Here is a 10590-nt window from a genome sequence, read left to right as displayed (position 1 = left end):
GCCTTAAGCTCATCCACAGTGTTGGGTCTGGTGTCTCTCAACTTCCTCTTCACAATATCCTGCAGAATCTTTATGGGGTTCAGGTCAGGAGAGTTGGCAGACCAATTGAGCAGAGTAATGCTATGGTCAGTAAACCATTTACTAGTGGTTTTGGCAGTGTGAGCAGATGTTCCACAGGTGTTCTATGGGATTCAGGTCTGGACTCATTGCCGGCCACTTTAGAAGTCTCCACTGCTTTCTCTTAAACCATTTTCAAGTGGTTCTTTAAGCGTGTTTTGGGTCATTGTCCTGCTGGAAGACCCATGATTTCTGAGGGAGACCAAGCTTTCTCACACTGGGCCCTACATTATGCTGCAAAATTTGTTGGTAGTCTTCAGAATTCATAATGCCATGCACACGGTCGAGCAGTCCAGTGCCAGAGATAGCAAAGCAACCCCAAAACATCAGGTAACCTCCACCATGTTTGGCTGTAGGGACCATTTTCTTTTCTTTGAAGGCCTCATTTTTCTCCTGTAAACTCTATGTTGATGCCTTTTTCCAGAAAGCTCTACTTTTGTCTCATCTGAGCAGAGATCATTCTTACAAAACGTTTTTGGCTTTCTCAGGTATGTTTTGGCAAACTCCAACCTGGCTTTTTTATGTATCTGGGTCAGAAGTGAGGTCTTCCTGCCAATCCTACCATAGAATCCCTTTTCATTCAGACGCCGACGGATAGTACGGCTCGACACTGTTGTACCCTCGGACTGCAGGACAGCTTGAACTTGTTTGGAGGTTAGTCGAGGTTCTTTATCCACCATCCGCACAATCTTTTGTTGAAATCTCATCAATTTTTCTTTTCCGTCTACATTTAGGGAAGTTAGCGACAGTGTCATGGGCTTTAATGATGACACTGCGCAAGGTAGACACAGGAATATTCAGGTCTTTGGAGATGGACTTGTAGCCTTGAGATTGCCCATGCTTCCTTACAATTTTGCTTCTCAAGTCCTCAGACAGTTCTTTGGTTTTCTATCTTTTCTCCATGGTCAATGTGGTACACACAAGGACACAGGACAGAGGTTGAGTCAACTTTAATCCATTTTAACTGGCTGCAAGAGTGATTTAGTAATTGCCACCACCTGTTGTGTGCCACAGGTAAGTAATAGGTGCTGTTAATTACACAAATTAGAGAAGCAATACATGATTTTTCAAAGGGTGCCCATACTTCTGTCCGGCCCAGTTTTGGAGTTTTGTGTAAAATAATGATTTAAATTTTTTCCCCATTCTCTTTTGTGTTTTTTCATTGCAAGCAAAATCAATGAAGATATTACTACCAAAGCATTTGTAATAGCAATCATTTTCTGGGAGAAATTGAGCATTATCTAACAGAATTGCAGGGGTGCCAATACTTTTGGCCAGCAGTGTATTTGTTTCTCTTAAAGGTATCAGATAAATTATGGTAATAAACAGCAATTAATAGCAAAGAACTAATTAAAATCAATCAAAAAAAAGAGATTCAGGCCTTGTCATGAAAACCACTGTTTGATCTCACAAATGTGCTTTGAATGGTCAAAAGCTACTATATACACACACACACACTCCAAAAATCCATGTGAAAAATCCTCAAAGAGTTGAAGCTGTTCTGTTTATAATTCCTTGAACACTATTATTTTTGAATGGGATGTCGCTTAAAATCATGACTGATGGCCTGTGAGTGAATACTTATGGAAACAAAGTGTGTCTGAATATAATCTCTACTCCGATTTGATACACACACCTAAGGTAATTAAATAGATCTATGGAAGCGATATCACATCCGTTGTTGTGCATTTTCTCTGCAGTCATGGAGCCCCACTGGGTGTGGATTATCACACAATTGACCACCATCTTCATTCACTTCTACATCTCAAGGATTCTCATTACTGGATTGAATCAAACTTATAAAAATAATGTCTATTATTAGCTCATGCCTCTACAGTGAGGCATCAAAAATCCAGCTTTTGAAAACAAGTTCGAGTGCCATTTTCATAGATTCATGTTCCATATAGACAATGTAGCGATGAGTTTAATAATTATTTTCTAGTTTGTACAAGTGAGGACACTGAATGGCTACTGTATATCAGATAGTCTCTTCCCTAATTATATCCACTGCAGTTAACTTTGTAGTATTTCGACTATTAGCCATTAACCATTGGCTGCATGTGTGACATTTTTTAAAGTACACTATGGCCACCCAACGCAAAGATGCCAAGGCCCTTGAAACTTGTAAACTGCTAGTCTTTAATATAGGCACTTCTTTACATTTGGACAATGACTCGGCAATGCATTGAGTGACATTTAATGTAAATTTTGAAGTATATTCTTTTTCTAGTTAAACAAAAAGTTATCTTTTACAAAGTGTGTTTTGCTAAAAGTCTAGCAGGGTCGATTCACCCAATAAGAACAGTCTAAGATTATATTGCCCCCTGGAGGCAACACCACACACAAGCGCCAAGTACATCATTTGTCAATTTAATGAACATTAAAAAAAAAAATTAAACTAAATAAGACTGGTTGACAATTTCATCATAAGTGGCATGCTTGCCCATTCATCCCAACCAAATCAATCAATAAATCCCCCATAAAATTATATTACCTGATAATACATTGAAAGTGTGCAGATTTAAGTACAAATTCAAGTGTTTTTGGCTCTTGAAGTCACTATCAACAGTGAGTGTTAAACCAACCAAACAAAAAAATCATATACCCTTTTCCTTAATTATGGCCAGATGAATAATATACTACTCATCAAGTAAATTTTACCCACACTAATAGAGAACAGTTACTCACTATTAGTCTTTTTTTTTTTCTATCCCAGACCAAGAAAAAAAAAAATGACTACGGTAATCTTTAAGTGTAGGCAAAATGAACTCAATACAACAAGTTACATACTCACATTTTATCAGTCATGTAAATAAATTAAAATCTCAGTCCAAGTTGATATTCAGTACCCACAATCCCAGAAAGTAGAAAAAAAACACACACACACATGATCAAAATCTACATTTTCATAACCCAGAAAAGTGTTTCACAATCAGTTCAACAGAGTTATCATCAGAATGTTTCTGTCAAAACTAATATGTCTACTTTTTGTAGAAATAGAAACACAGGGGTGTGGATTGCTGTTGACATAACAGAGAAAATCACATCACTTCATGATATCCGAGTGCAGTTTCCCCACATGGAGGTCATTAGCAAATTACATTAACACATTAACTTACCACTCACAGGGTTGCAGACGTTCAGGTTTCAAAAGTTGGAAAACTTCAACTGGAATTAATAGGAATATTAAATTTACTATTTGCCGCACACCGTATATGCTGCAGGCAGTAAAGCATACATATACTTAATTGGCCAAAGATTAAATGAGTTAAAATAAATAATAAATCAGCCACTTGCAATGCATGACCGTGTATGAAGAAATTACATTGTTATTATTTGTATAATGGTCACTGTCGGGCACAGACCCTTGTTGAAATTTGATTATATTTTTCATGAATCAATATTTTTGTTGAGTCCCCACTAGTTGGTTTTACTTAGTTTACAAATGCTTGATCAATATTAAGTGTGGAAAATGGCTTGTTCAATGTTAATGACAAAACTAACATCAAGGATTTCTGAAATCCAACAACAACAATACAGCAAGATTGCCATTTGAATCCAACAAAAACAGTATCCACTTGAACATTAGTGACTGAATAGCTCCGGTATGAGGTGCCTTGTGTTACAAAAACGATAAGATTTGAGTAAACCGAAACCTCAACATGGCATCTCAAATACCCTCCATGTTAGTTTCTCAACAGTTTCTCAATTTTTTTTTTGTCCTGTGAGCAAAGCTGCCATGTGACATGCTCAAGTTCTTAAAACATATTTTTCTTGCATTGTATTTGAGCTGGCTTTGAACTGACTCACAACTATATGATCAAGTGTTTTTGAATGGTAAAAAATAAATTTAAGTTGCTCTCACTAATTACATTTACATAATTTGACCACAAATGTATGGAAGTGCACATCAGTTGCGCCAGTGAGTGTGAGCAAAAAATGAGGATGATGTCAGGCTTTCTTGCACTGATTAAAAACAGCAGTAAAGATTTAGTTTAACCAGTCACTTGGCAAGTTGCGGCCTTGATGATAGTGGCCTAATAAAATGTGTTAGGTGTTTTTTGCCTCATGTACGTCGGGCTTTCTGCCTCTTGGCCTGACGTTTGACTTCTTCCAAGATGGCACCGTCTCCACTGGTCTGAGTCATGCTCCTTACACCCTGAATGCGATTCATCACTTGCAGAAGTAAGGGGATGACCTACGAGACAAGTCTGGGACTTGAGTAAACAAAGTTTAAAATGCCGTTGCTGGCATTTGGCGCATGGATACCTTTTCATGGTTATATGCAGCTAACAGTAGCAGGAGAGTGAGGGGTAAAGCAATGTAGGACCCCTGGGCGACATCTTGGTCAGGCATTTTGCGCTGCAGGAAAGAACACAGGGATTGGGGGGTGGCTACAATTTCAATGTACAGTGGGGCAAATAAGTATTTAGTCAACCACCAATTGTGCAAGTTAAGTTCTCTTACTTGAAACGATTAGAGAAGCCTGTAATTGTCAACAAGGGTAAACCTCAACCATGAGAGACAGAATGTGGAAAAAAAAAACAGAAAATCACATTGTTTGATTTTTAAAGAATATATTTGCAAATCATGGTGGAAAATAAGTATTAGGTAAGTAGCAAAAGTTCATCTCAATACTCTGTTATATACCCTTTGTTGGCAATAACGGAGGCCAAATGTTTTCTGTAACTCTTCACACACTGTTGCTGGTATTCTGACAATTCCTTCATGCAGATCTCCTCTAGAGCAGTAATGTTTTGGGGCTGTCGTTGGGCAACACAGACTTTCAATTCCCTCCACAGATTTTCTATGGGGTTGAGATCTGGAGACTGGCTAAGCCACTCCAGGACCTTGAAATGCTTCTTACGAAGCCACTCCTTTGTTGCCCTGGCTGTGTGTTTGGGATCATTGTCATGCTGAAAGACCCAGCCACGTCTCATCTTCAATGCCCTCGCTGATGGAAGGAGATTTTCACTCAAAATCTCTCCATACATGGCCCCATTCGTTTTTTCCTTTTTCACAGATCAGTCGTCCTGGTCCCTTTGCAGAAAAACAGCCCCAAAGCATGATGTTTCCACCCCCATGCTTCACAGTGGGTATGGCGTTCTTCAGATGCAATTCCGTATTCTTTCTCCTCCAAACACGAGAACCTGTGTTTCTACCAAAAGGTTCTATTTTGGTTTCATCCGACCATAACGTATTCTCCCAGTCCTCTTCTGGATCATCCAAATGCTCTCTAGCGAACCGCAGACAGGCCTGGATGTGTACTGGCTTCAACAGAGGGACACATCTGGCAGTGCAGGATTTGAGTCCCTGGCTGCGCATTGTGTGCATAGTAGCAGTGTTTCCCACCAATGAAAGAGACTGTGGCGGCCCGCCACAGTCTCATTTGGGCCCGCCACAGTCTCGTTTGCGCCCCCCCCCCCCCCGCCGAAAAAAAAAAAAGAAGATACTAATCAGATGCGTCAGTCAGCCGATTACACAGCTGTAGCCCACTCCACTCTACTACCCGCGCGAGTGAGAGCAGCATTTTAGAGTAGTATTTTATTTATTTATTTATTCATTTAAGAGACGCAAGGGGAACGAGTAGGAAGAATGGGAGAACGAGCGAGATAGCGAGAGATAGCGGTCGCATGTCGTAGCAGCCCGCTGTTATTTTGTTATTGTTTTTCTTTATTATTGTTACCACAATCAAGTGGGTAAGCAAATACAGACTTCTCTCCTTCTTCCCCATATCCGGGGCATTACAATAGTTTGGATCGGACTTTTCGGCGAAAGTGAGCGGTGGACGGCCGTCTTGGACGGAAAGCAAACTTTGATTGAACTTGCGCAGAGAGGCGGGGCCCAAAATAAAGTCTTGCTCTATTTTCAGAGCGTTGGTCACAGTAAAGTATTTATTAGTTCAAGCAGAGTAAAATGATACATATTCACGGTACAAGAACGTCGTTTCCGTGTCCATCGATTGGTAAGAAAAGGCTGTTTGTACGAGTGACGTGTGGGCGCTCCCGTCGGGGGGACATTTCGCGTGGAGTGGCTATTTTTCGGCACAACACCGACGCGCCAACTTCAGACAATTACGGCTGACGAAAGTTGATAAATGCGCCCCCCCGCCCCCCCAATTTCGCGAGCTCTGGGACACTCGAAAAATGACTCTCATACCTCTCCTTGCTAAGTTAATGGTACCTCGATGTGCGTTTGTGTGGAAATTTAGTTCACGAACAACGGGGAAAAAACTATTCACCTTCTCACCGAATCATGAAAAACTTTACACGGCCATTAGAATTCCCCCAGTCCTGTAAATGGGTCAGTTGACAGAAGGACTGTTATTGTTGTGGTAATGTAGTACTTATGAGGGTCAAATAAAAAGGAAAAAGGAGGGCTACGACGGCGGTCTGAAACCCGCGGCTCTTGGGCCGCATGCGGCTCTTTAGTGCTGCTTCGGAGCTTTTTTTTTTTTTTTTTTTTTTTTTAATGGAAAAAGATGGGGGAGGGAAATATATTTTTTGTTTTAATAGGATTTCTAGGAGGACAAACATGATACAAACATTCTTTCAATTCATTAATATTGTAATGAAGTTAAACCTGTGGTGTCATCGTACAACAGAGTAGTCACGTGGTGCGCTATAGGATCCACTGCAGGGAAAATAAACATTTAATCATGAAGGCTAATTATGTATTTCTAGCCAACTTATTCATTTTTATAGTAGGCTAATATAGCTAGTATTGATAATTATAAGGCTTGTACAAGGCTTTTAATTTTTTGCTGCTCCAGACATACTGTATCAGTTTTTTTTTGGGGGGGGGGGGGGGGTCAAATATGGCTCTTTCCACAGTTTGGGTTGCCAACCCTGAGTCACTACGAGATGTAAGTCGTACTATTGCTACGAGAAAAAAAGTCGCATTATTACATAGGGTAACGTAGCTGTAATCAGCAACGCATTTTACATACATGTACCGTAGCTGAGAGCTATAACATTAGCCTAGCTAATGAAATATTTCAAATATATCTTTGTTATGGTTCTTCTTGGGGGAAAAAAAAAAAAAAAAAAAATTCGCCGTGGCACGACATGGTGTGGCTGTCCGACTCCGATGCAGCCCACCACCACAGTTTCAAAAAATCCTATGGTCAGAGACCCTCCCACCACAGTCTCCTAAAATCCTGTGGGAAACACTGTAGTAGCCTTTGTTACTGTGGTCCCAGCTCTCTGTAAGTCATTCACTAGGTCCCTCCGTGTGGTTCTGGGATTTTTGCTCACCGTTCTTGTTATCATGTTGACGCCTTGGGGTGAGATCTTGCATGGAGCCCCAGATCGAGGGAGATTATCAGTGGTCTTGTATGTCTTCCATTTTGTAATAATTGCTCCGGCAGTTGATTTCTTTACACCAAGCGTTTTACCTATTGCAGATTCAGTCTTCCCAGTCTGGTGCAGGTCTACAATTTTGTCTCTGGTGTCCTTCGACAGCCATTTGGTCTTGGCCATAGTGGAGTTTGGAGTGTGACTGACTGAGATTGTGGACAGGTGTCTTTTATACCGATAATGAGTCAAAACAGGTGCCATTAATACAGGTAATGAGTGGAGCCTCGTTAGACCTCGTTAGAAAAAGTTAGACCTCTTTGACAGCCAGAAATCTTGCTTGTTTGCAGGTGACCAAATACTTATTTTCCACTCTAATTTGGATATAAATTCTTTAAAAATCAAATAATGTGATTTTCTGTTTTTTTTCCCACATTCCGTCTCTCATGGTTGAGGTTTACCCATGTTGACAATTACAGGCCTCTCTAATCTTTTCAAGTAGGAGAACTTGCACAATTGGTGGTTGACTAAATACTTATTTGCCCCACTGTATATATTAAAAAATGAATCATAAGACTGCTTACAGTTGGGTTGAAGGTGAGGGTTACGTGCTTATGGTAACCACTAGAAGTAAAAGAGACCTGAGGTAGAGTGTAGTCATACTGTGTGTGGGACAGTGTGGAGTACAGCATAAGAATGTAGCCCTGATGAAAAGAGGAAAAATAGGAGATCACATAATTAATAGTTGAGGGAAAAACAACACACACCATAATACCCCTGACAAGCAGGAAAAGCACAAGCTGACAAAATTAGAAATTTAAGGGTTTTGTATAAGTCTACAATATTACATCAAACATTATCTAAAGCAATTATGTTAGAATCTTTAAGAATGTTGCACTGAATAATTCAAATTTCAGTTCCCCCAATGTACTTTTCAATAGAAATGCAGGATGATACCTCTCCATCTCTGTCCAATGGGGGAAAATGGAAGAAGAGGGACTGGCCCAGTGAGACACTGTGAAGGGGGTTGTCCAAGTTGTCACTCTTGTACAGCTTCACCTGAGCAGACATTCGGGGAAGGGAAAAATAATTAGTTAACCTTAATGATCTTATACATTTTTGTCACATGAATGAAGCCAAGGTGATTTAAACAACTAATTTAAAAATTAGCCTACCGATAAAGTTGCTAGATGTTCCGGGGATGTAATGACATTCCCGCTAAGGTCAAATTGATTGATTTGTCTGAAGGCAATGATGTTGACTCCCTCAATGTCACTGCTGCCAACCTGAATAGGACAGTGAACATTGTTACAGAGTGTGCAGATGCTGCTTGGACTCCAAATAGAGATAAAGCTGCCAGTGAGTCACGGAGTGAGAGAATCACAAGAATTAAGACCTTTTCAGCCTTGTAAGAGAGATTAAGTCGGCTGCACTTCTCAAAAGAGGACAAATTATAAAGTGAACGGTTTCCAAGTAGGATTTGAATTATCTATGCTTTTGTTTCGGTGTTCAGAATGGAGACTAGGTACAGTAGGTTACATGCAATATTCCTTCCCATACTGACAGTTTAGTGTGAAAAGATGCACTGACAATGATGTAGATGTCCAACCCTATGACCAAACAAACTCACACATTTTAATTCAAGCAGAGGTCATAGAGGTTTTAAGGCTCGGATGCCATTATGAGGCTAAAGATGCAATTAAAAGTTCTTTTGATAGATAGGACAATCCAAACATCACAATAGAAGCAAAAATGGAGCTCACACACATATCAGCTCACAAAATGATCCAGCCAAAGAATTAATCGGTAAAAAAAATAAGTATAATTTTATAACTTTTTTTTTTTTTTTAATCTTTTTCGGTTTCTATCAAGAATTTATATTTCAATGCATTCCCTAATTGCAGCAAATATAAGTGTACATGACTATAGAGCAAAAGGTTATGTCCTTCATATAGTATCTATTGAAAACTTGGGTTCATCACTGATTTTGCCAGAAAAAAACAAGTCAAAGGTGAGTAGACCTGTTGCAAGTCTAGTAAGTACTAAGTGCTGTCGAGTTGGAAATGGGAAAGTATTAAATTAAAAACAAGTACATACCTAACGGATTTGCGACTCACCTCTATGGCTCTTTGTTGTGGTAAGGCTCTCTCTATGTGGTCATTACCTTCAGCTCGTAGTTGGATCAGGTACTTGCAACCAGGCTGCAGGAAAAAAAAGGTGAATAATGAGCTAAATAACTGAATATTTTGTACAAAATGACTGCAATTACAAAAATATTTTACCACTCAAAAAATAATGCAAGTGCTCTGATACACATCTCAAACAAATGGGTACAGCTTATAATAAATATAATACACAGTAATTAATATTAATACATCATTCTAATAGTAAATATCCTTATATTTGCACAAATATGTATACTATTGTGCCTCTTGTGTTAACATAAGATATTTTTATGGCGCAGCACTACTTAATATATTTCACATTTGTCTGTTAAATAAAAAAGTGAAAAAAGGATCCTTACCAGCAGACCTCTAAGCCTGAAGCGACCTTCCTCATCAGTGACAGTGTCCTCACTGTATATACTACAGTCTCCTTGACCTACCGCTTCTACGGCAATGTCCCTCTCTGCATCACCACTTAAAGACTGCACTGTTCCATAGCAGCTGTGAACACAAATGAATTGTAAATTATTTTTTCTTAATCAGTTAAATAGAGCTTTATAATGTTCATTATAGACAAGTTGAACAGAACTCAAAAGTACCTATACGCAGTCTTAATCCCAGTTATCTCGATACTGAGGATTTGACCCTCTTCTACCGTAATCATTTGGGATGTTGGCTCAAAGCGGAATTCTTTCATCATTGGCTTGAAATAGTACTGACCTGGACTCTGGAGAGGATGAAAAGTGTTTATGTCAAATGAAAAGCAAACCATAATGTTTTGACAAAGTGTGGGTTTGTGACCAGACATGTTACTAATAATTTTGTATCTCATCATCAACACTCAACAACCATGATGTGTCGACAAAAACATAAATAATAATAAATAAAAATAAGGGGTTCTACAGCTGGCATAAAAACGAATGAGGATTTATTGCTTTAAAAAGAAGCTGAGAATTTATAACACATAAGAAAACAAAACAAAAACATTTCATGCTCATGACCAAGTGAGCCAT

The 10590-nt window shown here is 39.2% G+C and overlaps 1 protein-coding gene across 1 annotated transcript in view; it reads right to left on the bottom strand.

Moving 5' to 3' along the window:
* Window positions 1-270: 270 nt before the first annotated feature.
* nomo (nodal modulator) overlaps window positions 271-10590 on the bottom strand; it is a 30859-nt gene continuing 20539 nt past the window's right edge. Inside the window, exons 24-31 of the mRNA XM_057843843.1 lie at window positions 10177-10304; window positions 9937-10078; window positions 9530-9613; window positions 8588-8698; window positions 8370-8471; window positions 7997-8116; window positions 4387-4479; window positions 271-4315 (exon numbers count right to left, since the gene is read on the bottom strand). Coding sequence (XP_057699826.1) covers window positions 4184-4315; window positions 4387-4479; window positions 7997-8116; window positions 8370-8471; window positions 8588-8698; window positions 9530-9613; window positions 9937-10078; window positions 10177-10304 — 912 coding nt within the window. The 3' untranslated portion in view covers window positions 271-4183. The remainder of the gene's footprint in view (window positions 4316-4386; window positions 4480-7996; window positions 8117-8369; window positions 8472-8587; window positions 8699-9529; window positions 9614-9936; window positions 10079-10176; window positions 10305-10590) is intronic.

This window comes from Corythoichthys intestinalis, chromosome 8 (assembly GCF_030265065.1).
Source record: "Corythoichthys intestinalis isolate RoL2023-P3 chromosome 8, ASM3026506v1, whole genome shotgun sequence".
Classification (NCBI taxonomy): Eukaryota; Metazoa; Chordata; class Actinopteri; order Syngnathiformes; family Syngnathidae; genus Corythoichthys; species Corythoichthys intestinalis.
This window is presented reverse-complemented; position numbering and strand designations above follow the sequence as displayed.